This window comes from Perna viridis, chromosome 2 (assembly GCF_037379345.1).
Source record: "Perna viridis isolate PV_CMFRI_1.1 ecotype Kerala chromosome 2, ASM3737934v1, whole genome shotgun sequence".
In the NCBI taxonomy this organism is placed as follows: Eukaryota; Metazoa; Mollusca; class Bivalvia; order Mytilida; family Mytilidae; genus Perna; species Perna viridis.
The window spans coordinates 69851849-69868390 of NC_142446.1; the positions used below are offsets into that span (position 1 = coordinate 69851849).

The 16542-nt window shown below is 30.3% G+C and overlaps 1 protein-coding gene across 10 annotated transcripts in view; it reads left to right on the forward strand.

The window, feature by feature from the left end:
• LOC148626718 (inositol 1,4,5-trisphosphate-gated calcium channel ITPR2-like) overlaps nucleotides 1-16542 on the forward strand; it is a 104464-nt gene that overhangs the window by 30518 nt on the left and 57404 nt on the right. For 8 of the 10 annotated variants that reach the window (XM_088570952.1, XM_088570954.1, XM_088570956.1 and 5 more), the window contains exons 7-22: nucleotides 1564-1667; nucleotides 2586-2673; nucleotides 4619-4706; nucleotides 4929-5036; nucleotides 5771-5922; nucleotides 6577-6655; nucleotides 6937-7019; nucleotides 8033-8062; nucleotides 10211-10336; nucleotides 10910-10960; nucleotides 11289-11369; nucleotides 11830-11888; nucleotides 12180-12309; nucleotides 12600-12722; nucleotides 13351-13458; nucleotides 16359-16469. In XM_088570952.1, coding sequence (XP_088427078.1) covers nucleotides 1564-1667; nucleotides 2586-2673; nucleotides 4619-4706; nucleotides 4929-5036; nucleotides 5771-5922; nucleotides 6577-6655; nucleotides 6937-7019; nucleotides 8033-8062; nucleotides 10211-10336; nucleotides 10910-10960; nucleotides 11289-11369; nucleotides 11830-11888; nucleotides 12180-12309; nucleotides 12600-12722; nucleotides 13351-13458; nucleotides 16359-16469 — 1521 coding nt within the window. The remainder of the gene's footprint in view (nucleotides 1-1563; nucleotides 1668-2585; nucleotides 2674-4618; nucleotides 4707-4928; nucleotides 5037-5770; nucleotides 5923-6576; nucleotides 6656-6936; nucleotides 7020-8032; nucleotides 8063-10210; nucleotides 10337-10909; nucleotides 10961-11288; nucleotides 11370-11829; nucleotides 11889-12179; nucleotides 12310-12599; nucleotides 12723-13350; nucleotides 13459-16358; nucleotides 16470-16542) is intronic. The other 2 variants (XM_088570955.1, XM_088570961.1) reach the window with 1 other exon arrangement.

Sequence of the window (16542 nt, forward strand, 5' to 3'; positions counted from 1 at the left end):
TTCAGTCTTTTGAAATCGTGATAAAGCTCAACAAGTACAATAAGTGTTTTTGGGTGCGGTAAATTTATAGAAATTACTATTCAACAAGTGTAGAATACTGTACATTCATGGGATGATCACACTCAGTGGAGCTCAAGTCCATGAAATATGGGATCATTTTGTGGCAATGGTTTTTTTTTATTAAGAATTGAATGTTTCTTTTTTTTTTTATGTTTTATCGACTTGTAAAAGGGTTGACCATAGCACATCTTCAATGAAGCTTCACTGGTGCTTCATGTTTAGATGTGTGACTTGTCAATGTTTTTACACACTAACAAAACATCAAAAAATTAATATTCAATTTATATAATTACGTTTCCTATGTTTCTCTTACTTCATTTCTATTATATTTAAGATATACATTAAAAATACACAATACACTATGAGCAATAAAAGTAGTCTGCTTAATTGTGAGTGTGGCTTGTGTGAATAGCTCATAATTGTGTTTTATTGACTCATGAAACTTCATGTGTAAAGCCGATGATCCAATAAAATTACCAGATTTTAATGATATGCACAGTAAATATAATTATTATGAAATAAATTGTAACGGAGTACCACAATCTCAAAACCAAGCCTTTATGCTATTTTGTGACTGTTACAAATTCATCAAATATGTCATGCATGCGAAACAAAGTTCATATGTACCTGCACTAACAGCTTCTTCTATAATTATTTAAGGATTTAAAACCATCATGTGTGTTTTATGATGTAAATTCTTTTTCTGTGTGATGGTTTGTATTTAAAACCATCATGTGTGTTTTATGATGTAAATTCTTTTTCTGTGTGATGGTTTGTAATGCCCAATGCATGTGACATGCTTTTAAAATGTTACTTTATTCTTTCATTAAAAATTTCAAAGGCAAAAATGTTTAAAACAGGAGCTTTATGAATTTTATTACATTGATACGGACAGTGTACTTGTTACTTTATATTCTAAAAGAGCTTATTAACTTTACAGTTGATCATGACTTGCTATCATTAGAAGTGAATTTAATATAACAGTATGGGTTTCTGTAACATATGAATAAGAGACAGATTTTACTGCATCAGCTGTTGCTGTCAGATTTGATATTATTTGTTTTTCTTTTTGTAAACTAAACGGTTCAAACGACAACTCCCAAAGTCAATCCCAGGCTCCCTTTTGTGGTATGGCACCTTGTGGTATAATTTCATAAAGATCTATACATTTTATACTCAATTTCTTGTCCAAACAATACCCGTTTTACTTTCATATCCTCTTTTTGGAATATTGCATTACGTTTCCTCCTATAGACATTGAGTGAGGGTACCGTGGGGTATTTTTTATTCATACTTTTAAAAAGTTGCTATTGTGACCATTTATATAATAAAAGAGGGTCTCGCTTACAAAAGTACAGACATGATTGATATTAAAACAATGTTGAATACTGAAACATGAATAAACAATGCAGCATGGAACTTATGATCCACTCTAAAAACTTTACTATTTTAAAATCATGAATGTTTAAGTTCACACTTATTACTGTATTTTTTATATTCTAGGTACAAGTGGATGACCAGATTGTTTTGGAGAGTGTCAAGTCTCCAGGATCCTTCCTCCATGTCAGTAAAGCATTTCTGGGACCTACATCTGTATACGCTAAATGGTTTGTGATATTTATTTCTCTATTACTAAGAGTTTAATACAGTGTATGCCATTTAGTGAAAAGCACTAAACAATTGTACCAACTCACTTGAAGAAATGTTTGAAATTTTTTTGAAATTTAGTTGAAGCATTACGAAATATCGAGAGGGTAATTGGGATCTATAATCTACAGGAATTGCTGCTGCCTTTGGGGCACAAGAATCCATATACATTTTGTCAGCTCACCTGGCTGAAGTCCATATGAGCTATGGCCATCAATTGTCTGTAGTCGTCATCTGTTGTCATTGTTAACAATTTTTCAAGACTCTTCTCCTCTAAAACTACTTGACCAATTCAAATGTTTCTTGGGGTATCGTGCATAGAACTGATGTGGGGATTTTTTATCTGTCATAAAACATGGCCACTGTTACTATAAATAGAACAAAGGGGTCAGACTGTAGTTTTTCGCATATATCTCCAAAACCGTTAGGTGTAGCCAAATTCTTTAAGTAGCTGAAATGATCCTTATTTTTAGGACTTCAAAAGTCTTCAGGCATAAAAGTTGTCAGACAACTCTTTATAAGAATTATTACCCTTGACAGGGGAAAATGACAGGTTTTTTTTTTACAGTTTTCAGCCAATGTCTTTAAAACTATGATATATTTAAACTTTCATTTGCTGAAATGGTCCTTATGATAAGTCCTATCAAAGTTTTCTGGAGTCAAAATTGTTGGACAACTTGTTTAATTTATTGCCCTCGAAAGGCAAAATTCAACCAGGTGAGTGATTCAGGCTCCTGGGAGCCTCTGGTTTTGTAACAAGATTGGGCACAATCTAGTTTTCAATACAGAGACATTGACTTGATTTAGTGATTGTATTTGATCCATGGACCTACTGGTAAGATTGTCATTAAGCACATATTCTCTGTCTGTTTTTACAGTTTTGAGTTAAACCTGTCAGTCCAGCAGTCTGGGTTTACAGTATACAGAAAATACAAACCACACAATGATGATGTTAATAAGGTCAAGGTAGGTAATCCACTGAAATATACATTTTATACTTTTATGAAGGTGTCCATGCAAAAACCAGGCAGTGGATGGCACATGACAAGTTTTGTTTTTAAAAAAAATCCACTTATTTTATATCACAAAGGTGAAAGTTAGTTTTTGATTAACTTCAACAATAAAAGAGAAATAAATTACATATAAAGCGTTGAAATTCATTGAAGAAAGGGAGATAACTCTTTAATTTCAGCAAAATTTGGTTGCAGTGTTAGGGAACTTAAAAATCATTTTCTGAGCCACCCATTGTTGATTTAAAACAAATTTTATACTATTTGACATACATATGATACATTACAACAGAAACAAACAATTCAGTGGGATAATGTTTACTCTGTGCCACCCATAGGATCTGCCTGATTCTTACATGGACAGCCTGTTAATAGATAACCATCATATGCTAATGTCCAAACCATCTAATCTAAACCACCCTCTTCTTATGAAGTTATTAAGCCCTTTTCTACTCTGTATATTTCCTTTGCAGATGTAGATCAAATCTTAGAAGTTAGTTTGGTTTGGGTATCAATCCTGAAAAATTTACTAATTTTGGGTGATAAATGATGTATTTAAAGTATATATTGATTTTAATTGTAGCAGATCCTTAAAGGTGGAGACCTTTTATACATTACCTTCCATTAGATTTACATATCTTACAAAGAAATTTGTTCCATACACTATTCTTTTTTATTTTGAAATGATTTCTGAAAATTTTTCTGCTCAAAGCTTGTGCAAAATTTACTATGTTAAGTTCGATATCTTTTATGAAGGGAAACTTTAATGCCTTTTTATGAAGGGAAAAGTTTAATGCCTAAAGGTTTTTAGGATAAGACCATTAAAAATCATATTAGACAATTAGCGGGAAAATTTTATGGTTTATTTTAAATGGTTTACAACATAAATTGTGGTCAAAGTTAAAAAAAATATGTCCCAGTTTTTGACTATGGTATTTATATTCTCAATGTCTTGATGTTTTCATATGGTACAGTATTGAAGGACATTAAATAAATGGATTGGATAGCATTCACTTCGCTTATCATGACTTTATAAACAAATTTGATTGATATTTTTTTTTCATTTTTAACCTGTTTCCTTGTAGAATGAAAAGATTTCATTATAGTATTACATGCTATTTTTCTTAGTATTTGTAAACTCAGAGACATGACATTATTTACTGTAGAATAAGTTAGAGCATGTTGAATTTATAAGTTGATGCATTTAGAGAAAATTCTGTTCAATACTTACAATTCCTGTCTGTTTACAAAACCTTTTTTTGCTGGTTATATTATTATAAATCAGTAGTTCACATTGCCTGGAGTTCTAGATGTTTGTTGTTTTTATCTGCAACAATGTTTTTTACGATATGAACTTTCTTGAAAATCGTGTTCAATACTTACAATTCCTGTCTGTTTACAAAGCCTATTTTTGCTGATTATATTTTTATAAATCAGTAGTTCACATTGCCTGCAGTTTTAGATGTTTATTGTTTTTATCAGAAACAATGTTTTTTATGATATGAACTTTCTTAGCATGTTAACATTTACAATCAATTGACCAATCAGAATGCTTTAAAAAATCTCATATGTAAATTAGAATGAATTGTTAAGATGTGAATAACAGCTCAAAAAGAAAAATAAATTTACACTCTCAATCTAGTGTTCGAACCAGGAGTAATTGTTGCTGCATCTTAAAACTTTTAATTTGGAGATTTTTGCAATTAGTTGATAAAAAAAATTCATAAAATTCATAAAAGTTTGCAGAATTGGTCAATTGTTAAGTAATAAATGTAAGACACATGTAGAAGAAATGTTAAAAAAAAGAAGAAGAAAGTGCCTTGAGTGAAGATTTTGTAAAGTTAATTTCTAGAAATGAATTGAAATGCATTATTGTAACTGTCTATCTTTTGTGTTTGTAGGTTGGCGATATCATCAGATTTTACCATAAAGAGATGGAGGCTTACTTGGTGGCAGAGGGGCTATTTGATGATGAACTCATTGAGGATGGTAATCAAAAACAGACATTATTAACTCCTTAATTATTTAGCTGAGACATAGGTTGATTAAGTTCACCATTGAATTTTATATGTCAAGAATATATGTGGTGATAATTTCCCATTTAGTATTTTACTTTTGAAATTAATTAAATTTTATGCAACAAATGGATAGTATGTTCGTAAACACAGAAATTTACTTTGCACATATGGTAATTATTCATAATTTTTTCAGTACATCTAAGACTGAGGCCCATTGACCAGAACAATCCCAAGACACTGTTTCCGAGTACATCTGCTGTTACATACTGGCAGATAGAGTTACAGACTGGACCTATAGATGGTAGGTTGGAGTAGTATATCAGTGTAACATGATTATTAACATATGAAATCAAATATAACAATAAGAAAAGTTTCCCTTGTTTGATGTATACAATGTATTTAAAACTAGACTTGAAGCACTGGAAAACTAACTTTTTGTAAACACTAGTTCTATTTGCTGGTAAAAAAGGAACAACCTTGAAATATTCTACAAAGGATCAATTCACACTGCACTATTTACATGATTTATTGGCTAAAAGTTGAAAATCAGTTTTTGTTTGAAAAATACAATGTATTTTGTCAGTTTTTGTTCTAAATATAGAGGATATGTCAAATTTGGTATTAATGGTACAGAGGACAGATACCGTACCTTTAAAATGACGTAAGACAAATCACATAAAATACTTGTTGTGGGCAACTTAAGAAGGTTCAGTCAACAACATATAACACAAACAGTACCTACAATTTAATCCAATATATAATAAAGAAAAACTTTGCAAGTTTGTAAGGTAGGGCCTTTCTCATGTTTTGAAGGTACCAATTTTCAAGAGTATTAAAATGTGGGTTAATTTATGGTTCTTTTTAATGCATTGGTTTAGTAGGGTTGTCACAGTTTTTAATGTAAACTGTACCTTTTGTTTGGAATTGTTGTTGACCAAACCACAAAAACAGTGAAAATTGATACCCCACAAAAAATTTTGCTTTCACACTATAACAATGTATTTATGCAAATCAGCACACTGTTGTTTATTTTAGGTGGTGTATTGAAATGGGAGTTACAACAGTGTAGGATTATCCACATGTGTACAAGGAAATATCTGACAGTAGATAAAGAGTCTGGGAAAGTCTCTCTGACCAATGATCATCTAGATATCAACACCGTGTTCAGAATACATCCTGTCATCAGGGTAAGAAATTTGTTTCTAGCTTGTAACTTGGTCCCTCTCAGGTTCTGATTGATTGATTGATTGTTGTGTAACACTCTGTGGCATATATTTTATACATATCAGAACAGAAATGTTTTGTCTAACTACCCTTTGTTTCACTAGTCTGACATATTGAGTTTAATTTTATCTGTAAGCACATGGAGAGAAAAACTTACCACAGGAAGGTGTATCTCCCAACTTAGACTCATTGTTTTGACTTCAAACCAATCATTTGTCATTCTGTCTCTTGTTAAGTGATGTTTGGAAGAGAAGCAGTGACTACCAACTAAATAGTCTTTAGATTGAACCAGCTGTGGATCGTGACTTCAAGCCGACCATTTGTCAATCTTATCATGCAATTTATTCTATGTTTTGTAAAGTGATGTTTGGAAGAGAAGCATTGACCACCAATGATATAGTCTTTAGATTGAACCAGCTGTGGACCAGCCATTACATTCAGCACTTTAGGCAGACAGCCTACCATGAGACCACTAGGTTCTAAACTATCAAGTTGTGTAATAGTTTCTTCTGTATCTTATCAGTTTGACAGATTTGGGTGTTCTGTTCTATTCAAAGTAATTTTAATTTCACTTGACTTGCTGGATCACATGCCATATAGTTTTTGTTTATTTTCAGGAAGATGATGAAGTCACATTGGACAGTTACTGCAGAATAGAACATGTTGTATCAAAGAGGTGGCTGCATGCTCTAATGGGTAAGACATTTGTAGTAATAAAACAAAGTTCAAAGTATATGAATCTGTTTATCATGCCATAATTAGGATTGTATTGAAGTATTTTGTACAAAGATAGGATTTCCTCATCATAAGATTTAATATTCTTTTTCTTTCTGATTTTCTAGAATATTCATTGCATTTATAGTAAAGATTTATACAATAGATTTTAAAGTAGGGTAATGATCATTGTACTCTTTGAGTCATCAATATTTGTTCAAAGATTATTTTCATGAAAACGAAATCATTCACTTTTATTAAAGTTGACTATGTGAGAAAGTTTGCCCAAAAAGAAGAAGACAGTTCTATGGGATCTTTAAAATGGAGCACAGCTTCTTTGAAACAAGTGAGTATATTTTAATTCAATAAATGATTCTATATTTATTATTATTATTATAGAACAGTGAAAACATTTTGACAGCTGAGTTGTTTCCCTTGAATGTCCTGTTACAAAAATTTAAACTTGCATGCATTATTGAAACCCTGAAATACCCTCAAGTCTTCTATTTCTAAACTTTAAACCTTAACATATATATTCCTGAAGCCAGAGTTCATCTGAACCCTTTTTGAGAAATGCATGTTTCAATTTCGATTTCAAACTTTTCTTTTCATATCCTTATGAAGGTACGAAAAGTTGGCTTGTTGTATTTGAAATGTAAAAGTTGGGAAAAAAAAACTTATGATACTATGACATAAGTCCAAAAAGAGAAAGTATTGTACAGCTTAATCTCTACTTTAAATGTTGATGATATATGTGTTAATTACTTATAGAAACTTTTCAAACAGGTAAAGAATACCCTGTATGTTGTCTTGATCACATGATATGTCAGTTTTCAATTAAACAAAAATATAATAATTAGATCACTGTAGATCACTGTTTTTTTTTGGAAAACTTTTTATACAATGTTTCAGTGATTAAGTCACTTGGTTCTGCTCATCATTAAATCTCCCCTGTTTGTATCTATTTTTCCAGTTATTTTTTAATATGAATTTTACATGTTTTCCCACACATTTAATCCAAATACCATAACCTCTCTCAGTATGTTTTATTTTGTCAGTACTTGCATGACCATTAAAAAAACTAAACAATTAAAAAACAGAACTGCTGTTGAAAACTCTTTTATGCTGCTGTTCATTGAATATGACGGAAGCTACTGGTAAATCATTTACTTCCTGTTATAAAATCACAGATATCTTTATATAGTTTTTGGAGTAAGATTATTTTGGTCAATAATTTGACATTATTCTTACAAAAGTTAGTTTGTACAAAATTTTCACAAAAGGGAGTAGTGTTGGCCCTGATAATAATGCAGCAATAGAGTTACCTCCCATTGACCTTTGTCATTGTTTTTAACCCAGCATGCTAGTGAAAAGATGTCCTTCGGGCAAGTAAGTTTAAATGTATTGTGTATTTTACTTTTGTTTCAGGTTTTCTGATATGCATGTCTGTTTCTTCATATCTTTTCATGTTGTATTTATTTTCATCTATATGCATATTTATTATGGGGAGGGTTTTATGGGACAGATACATTATATTTACTCTCCTGAGACATAGCATTTGTTTTCTTAGCATTTTTTGTATTAAAATTGCCAGTATTTTTTCAGTCTACTTTGTAATTTTATTTGATAGTCATTCTATAAAAGAGGTTGAATGGAGTCTATTTTGCTTAATTTTTTTTATAAACTCTCTTTTTTAGATGTTTGATGCAAATACTTTATGTTGATGCCTCCATTTATTTTTATTGCATATTCTTTGAACTTAGCTGATATTTATGTTGTATTTATTTGTTATCAGTTAGTTAAACCAGAAATCTTGTTACAAAATGTTTTACTTCATAAACCAAATACTTGGAAGCAATCCATTGTTGTAATTTAGAATTCATATCTTAATTTTGGTAGCAGAATGGATTGCCAATGACAGTTCAAAAAAAAAAAAAAAAAAAAAACATTTGATTTTTCATGTTTTGAAAAAACCTGTACAACCTGTGTTTGTCTTATATTTTTATATGTTTAGGATCAACATGAAAAACAGGAATAATGCATATCTAGGACTAATGAAACATTTAAGTACTTCTCTGTCTAAGAGTCAGGCAAAATCTGTATGAGATGTGGCACATGAAGAAAATCACGCAGAGATTTTATTGCTTTATCCAAGTATTTATACCTCATAATATCTAGCAATAACCATCAAAGATTGTAAAATTCGCCTTTTTAAGATAATAATAGGTAAAATTTAATTGAAATACACTATAGAAACATGGCAGAAAAAAAATTCCTTCTCTTTTTCCCTGTATAAGCAGTGAAAAAACAAATTGACATCACAGATGTTTTGATATTTTGATAAAAATTTTTTAAAAATACAGATGAATTGTAATGGTATCTGACTATATAATGTAACATCAAACAGATGATAGTAAGTGTATTCAAATAACTACGTTCGTTTTGCTTGTGAATTTGAAATTTTATTGTTATTATGTAGAGCACATTGTTGGACGATACTCCTGATTGTGAGTCAAACAAAACAGCGTGTTTTGAACTATGATGTTTTAAATGTAGAAAAAATAAAAAGGAAAATTCACTAAAGCCCTAGGTGTCAAACATGATATACAACATACAAAAAAAATGTTTTCTGGTATGAAATGCAAGACATTACAAAGTACCATGTAAAGTGAAGTACATGTACATGTACAAGCACAAAAAATGATGTATATGCTGAAACAAATATTGACCAAACTACTGGTATTTCTGGTTTATCCTCGACCTCTGATTACTCGAATCACGGATAACTCGAACATTTTTGCATGGTACCTTTGACTTTGAATTAATGAGGTTTGACTGTAGCTTTTCAGTTGATTTCAAGATGTGTTATTTTTAAGGCAAGCAAGACCAAATTGAGAATAATGATGTGCCACCAATTGCCTGATTCTTACACAGGATGGTACTTGAAGAAATAGAGATCTATCTTTATTATATGTTTTGTAATAGAATTCCTTTATAAAAAGTTTCTTATAGGAAATAATGTTTAATGTGTTTTTATATGTTCTAAAATTAGATCTAAACATGTTTTCATTTGTTTTAAAACACGAAAAACATATGTTTGCTATTTTTCTTTGTAATAGGGCTTAACAAAACCATTATAAAACAACTAAACAAAACAAAGCCACTGTATTACACTGTGTGCAAACAACAATCACATTCCTGTTTATTCAAAACAATGTACATCAGTTGTTCCATTCACTCCCATGTACAGGATCTAAAAACACCCCTTCTGGTGACAGTTCTGATCAACCAATCAGATTTCATTTTTCATGATTTTGAAAGCATTATTCAAAGGAAAAAACTGAGAATTCTGAAAAGGTCATCTGTACACAAAGTAGAATAGAATGTTGTTAGATCCTACTTGCAGTGACTTCTTGGAATAATTGATGGCTCAAATTTTTCAAAATTAGATTGACAATTTCTATTTATTTGCTATAAACACATTAACTTGGAAGGATTGTCGCAAATATAAAACTATTGTGATTTGATTTTGTTCAGATCAGTACTATTGAGGAGAAGCAGTATGATGATGCCTTCACAATTCAGGGAGTCTCCTCAGATTTAGTAGACATCTTTAACCATATGGCAGGAATGGTACCATTTATACAGAAACTCATCAAAGATGTAAGTTATCATCAGTATGAGGCAGGTGTAACCTGTATGAGGACCAAGTTGAAGATTTTGTAATTTTTTTTTTGATGATTACAATTTACATCAACTAGGATTTATTTTTCTTCATAATTTAACAAAACTTAAAGATGTAAGCTATAAACTGATAAACATGTTATTTTTGTTAAAGATTTGAAACTAATAAAAATCCTTACTCAGTATTTCTGGTTAACTTCCTGTCAGATTGAAATCGGACTCTCAGTGCTTCTAAGGTCAAAGGTTAAATATGTATTGTTTACCATTATGAGACAGAGGCTGAAATGTTTAATTTTTAATTTTTTTCATCCTGATCAAAGATTTTTTTCTGCTTTGACATCAACAAAAACCTCTATGAAAATCATAGTTTTCACAGTGAAACTGCACAACATGTTTTAAAGTTACATACCAACTAATTATCTAGATGGCTTTACATATGTTTCAATTTTTGTTCATCTCTGTGAGAAGACTTGCAATTGATATTAAGATTATGATATTTATCTATTATAATCTTTTATATCTTTTAAAATCATATTTCTTTATTTTTCGCAGAAGAAGGATGGTTTCCAACTCAATGCTAAGATGACACATGATGCTGTAACTGTGAGTATTCTTTAAAACTTTTAGCTTGTAGTCCTGATAATGTATTCAGGCTTTTTTAACATTTAAAGTTGACCATTATTTGAAGCCATATATATTACAGAAACCCTAAAGTTGACCATTATTTGAAGCCATATATATTACAGAAACCCTAAAGTTGACCATTATATGAAGCCATATATATTACAGAAACCCTAAAGTTGACCATTATTTGAAGCCATATATAGAAACCCTGAAGCAATAATTTACTTACTAGTTTAAGTTGTTTTAAAGAGATAGAAAATTTGATAATGGCAGCATACAGCAAATAGAAAATCTTCCATCTTTTCAGGCTTTGTCAGAATTGAAAGACTTTATGATAGTAGATAGTTTACCATGTAAAAACAGACAGAAACTGATGAGGAATCTTAGAGTAAGTATTATATTTGGCCTTTTAGAGCGAAATAGTATAGTGTACACACAGTTATTATAAGTACTGTATCTGGTTTTATAAATGAATTAAATTTGAAAGATTTTTTTAATCCTTCCTCAACTCAAAGTTCAACCAATCAGCTAGCTTGGAATTAATTTGAATTTTGAGGAATAACCGGAAATCTAAATTTTAGAATTTGTAACTGATACTCAAGATTAGGGATAAAAATTTTCAAATTGTTTTAGTTTGCATGTGCTGTTTTAAACAATTGTTCATTCCTTTAAATTGCATTTGAATTAAGAATAATATTTTTCAATGTAATCGGTGACAGGAAAGAAGTTTCATTAAATAAAGAAACCTGGTTTACATTATTTTATTTTTATTATACAATATCTAGATTATCTTTAAATTTATAAATATGTTTTTATAACACTTGACTTATTGACCCCTCTATTTATAGATTGTAGAACTTCTAGTCTACTTATTACAAATCCCATTCAGAGGAACACCAGATCAACAGTAAGTTGTTCAACTAGCTCACTGTATGGTTTTCAAATAAAGCAACCTGAATTTACAACATGAAGAATATATATCAGATAGAAAGAAATCAGAAACAGTGGTTCATCTAAATACATATTAGTTGAATATCAAGTTAATGTGAAAAAAAAACAGTCGCATTCAAATAATGTAAATTCTCTTCCATGTATTCAGTCTTTCATGTTGAGTCACTGCAAGTCATTTGACAAGGATATTTGTAGAAGCCTCACTTCGATGTTTTCTGTTTTTAACATTATTTTTCTTCATTTCCAGCCATCTGACGAGGATATTTGTAGAAGCCTATGATGTCTTATATACCTACCTGATGGGTGACAGCAGGAAGAATGAATTGTACATAGCCAAATATATTGACTTCTTTCTGTCTCAGTTTGAATACAAGGAGGTAACTATGGAATGTTAATTATTTTATGCCTTATAATCAATGTTCAGAGATATTGATGAATTGTCAACTGTCTGGCTAATTTATATTTTAGAATTCAGATGTAAACAAATCTCCCAATGATGAAATCAGTGTTTTGTATTTCATCTTAGTAGAGATGAAGAAATTATGGATAGTACCATGAATTTCAAGTGTTAAAAATGCTGACATTTTTTTTCAGTAGAAACTTTTAAAAAAAAAAAACATTTTCTGAAACATTTTTCTGTAGACTAAGCTTAAGCATTTTATTGCAGGGTATGATTGGGTTGAACTCCGCCCACATGGTGATGGAACTGATCAAGGATAACAGGAAGATCGTAGATAGAATCACAACAGATCATATTGACAAGTTTGTGGAACTGCTTCGTAGAGACAAGGTAAATTTAGAATAATCTTACCATTACCTACAAGGATGGTAAAGTGAAAAAGAAATTGTGATGAATAATGAAATCAAATGGTACATTGTTTTTTCAAAAGAATTCAACATAACTGTTTTGATTAATTCTGTTACCTTTCCAACTGTAATTTATATTTTTATGTTTACTGTGACTCTTTCTGATAGGTTTAAGGCTGTTTAGCAAGTTGACAGAAATTTTCGACTAGTTTTTTTTATCTATATTTGCATGATTGTTAGGTCAACCTATACAATTGAATCAAACAGAAGTCATATATAGCTTCTTACATTATAATGAATGGATTATGAGAGATAACTAAAATGATATTTTCAGCACAGGCTTTATGCATCAAGATTGAGGAAATCCATGAGTTGTAGTATAAGACACTCTTTCTCTAATTTTGTAAACAACCCAATTGATTTCACATTATTAGTATGATTCTACAGTTCTTTAGGACATTATTGGTATGATTCTACAGTTTTTTAGGACATTATTGGTATGATTCTACAGTTCTTTAGGACATTATTGGTATGATTCTACAGTTCTTTAGGATATGTATTGGTATGATTCTACAGTTCTTCAGGATATGTCTCCTATTTTCTATTCACAGAATTACCGATATCTAGACTTGCTGAAGGTGTTGTGTGTTTGTGATGGAGTATCTATAGCTGACAACCAGAAGTATATAACAGAAGTCTGGCTGATGAAAGGAAACAGGGTAGGTAACTCGAGTGTTTTGTTAATACTCAATTTTTATAGTCCAAGTGGGCATAAATAGCTAAGAAATTAAATAAACAAAGATTTAAATGTATAATATCCTCACATATATTTTGATATGTGATACCTTGTAATGAAGAATATTCTTTTTTATATTAACGCTGTCTCTAATGGTACTTTTTTTGCAGATAAAACTAAGTTTCAATATCCAAATCCAGGTAGTTTCTGTTATGACCTTGGTATATTAAGAAAATAGTGCTATTTTTTATTATTGCAATTAATATTATTATTAAGTGCCTGATTGAATTAATTCTAATGGTAAAATTACATTCTAAGAATTATAAATACTTCTGAATTTACAGTACATGTATTTGCATATCTTGTTAATGAGAAATGTGAACATAATTAAACATAATGTTGTTATGATATCTTAAGAGAAGTGATCCAAAAGCAGTAAGTCAACTCTGTATAGTGTCATACTTGCCAATAATTCATAACTTAAACACGATTTACACAATCTTTGACCACATATTGCACAAGCTCTATTGAGAATGTCAAATTGAGATGAAGCCATGTATTTCATTTCAGTTTACTTATATAGAATCCTGACATTTCAGTAAAACGCCATTGAAGTATCGATTTTTGTAATTAAATTCACTTACACATTATTGATAACTATACTGATGCAAAATCTTCCACAGGAGCACATTTTAAAATTCAAAATAAAGTTATATAATGGATTTTCTGACTCAAATGTCTATTTTCAATCATGTCATTGTATTCATTCAAGGAGTGGAAAAACTTATTCCTGTTAAGAGGTAGACCTAGGGTAAGGGACACAACTCTTACAAATAATGTTTGATAGGCTTTGGTGAAACTGAATGATTGATACAAACATTCACTGATTTCAAGAGTTATTTCCTGTACCCTCGGTCCAGTTGGTTTGATCAACCAGGGTTGGGGAAGGGAATATATATTTACTATTTTTTTTAGGGAAATTAAAATAAAAATATGAAAAAAATTGTTCACTGTTATCTTGTATTGTTCACAGCTGATTATTCTTGCCAATGTTTCTGTGTGTGGCACATCTAATATTTTGTCAGTTGATGTCATGATGAAACATTCATGTTTGCTTAGAAGTTAAAATTCTATATTTATAGTCTTTTGAACCAGTTGTTAAAAATGTTTAAGTCATTTTTTAAAAAAACGGCTTTCTGTGGGAAGAATTCTGATTTTTTTTTTTAAAAAGGGAGATTCTAGAATAAAAGTAGAGTTCCATTCTTTTGATGGCCTTTTTGGTTTGCATGACACATCAATTAAAAAAAAACAGTAAAAAGGTTGGTGGTAATTCAAATTCCTGAAACTACTGACTGCATCTTCCTATGTACAAATTGACCATTTACATATGTGTGTAAATTGTTGTGACTTGTCAGTACTGAAAATTTTAACATTCCCAAATCATACTTCAAACTTAGCACATAATGCTTCGTCTTCAATAGTACATTATTAAATGTTGGCAGGTATGTTATGTAAATCTATATTGTATAGTTGACAGTGTTTCTATAGGTGTTTTAGGAGATTATAGTACGATCTAATGAGAACTAAATGTTAGGAGAATATACATTGTAGTACAGTCTAATGAGAACTAAATGTTAGGAGAATATACATTGTAGTACACTCTGATAAGAACTAAATGTAAGGAGAATATACATTTTAGTACATTCTAATGAGAACTAAATGTTAGGAGATTATACATTTTAGTACATTCTAATGAGAACTAAATGTTAGGAGATTATACATTGTAGTACACTCTGATGAGAACTAAATGTTAGGAGAATATACATTGTAGTACACTCTGATAAGAACTAAATGTAAGAAGAATATACATTTTAGTACATTCTAATGAGAACTAAATGTTAGGAGATTATACATTTTAGTACATTCTAATGAGAACTAAATGTTAGGAGATTATACATTGTAGTACACTCTGATGAGAACTAAATGTTAGGAGATAATACATTGTAGTACACTCTGATGAGAACTAAATATTCATTGTCTTCCCTTGATAAGTCAGATATTTAGTTTTTAGCTTATCTTAGTCCAACAAAGTTTAACACTGTATAGAAGCCGTTGACATTCTGCTACTTTTTTCCACAAATTAAAGCCTGTTGGAAGAAATATAACAACTGCTGTTTTCCATTCTACATTTTAATGCTAGTGCTTGAAAACATGCACATTCCATGATCACTGAAATCACATTAGAAATAATTTTTTATGAAATAAAAATAAGGAGAATGAGAGATCATTTTTTTATTTTATATTGTATTTGTTCTTTGTTCTTGTGTTTGTATTTGCCTGTTGTGTGTTCTTTATTACACAGGATGAATTCTGAGAAGCCCTTACTGGATAGTTGATTGGTTTTCTTAGGTTTAATGTATTAAATGTATAATTCAAAGAATCTGGCATGAAAACATACAGAAACTCTTCTTACCAGCTAGTAATTCTTGCTAACTGATTTCTCATTATCTTCTAACAATAAGGTCTTGCTCAATTTTATGATCAAATATTTTCATGATCATGAGTTCACACTGTGTTGTTGGAAATAAAATACCACACTTAGATTTTCATAGAGAAATAAAGTTTTGGTGAGAACATGGGGGAAAAATGGTTTTGTCATGAAGATGGTTAAATCTTCTCATAATAAAAATTTTAATTCTTCAGGACTTGGTATGATCTGTTTTTCTTTACAACTGATTAACATATTATTTCTATACTTAACAAAGTTTTTAAACTTAAAGACATGATAATTTACCAGTAGCTGTATTAAAGCTATAAACACCCTAATTTTTGGAGAGATTTCTGATTTTAGAAGAACTAACTTTAATGCCTCCTCTTTTTCAGAACTGTGTATTCTACACAGATCTTGGACAGAAGATTGGTAAAGAAAAGGATGTTGTCTATGTGTCAACTACCACAGGTCGGACATGGAAAGAACTCTCAGAATTTGCCAAGGTATAATGCTGTTTTTATTTGATTATAGGCTGTTATCAGTGGGAGATTACCCTTGGAAGAAATCAAACAAATA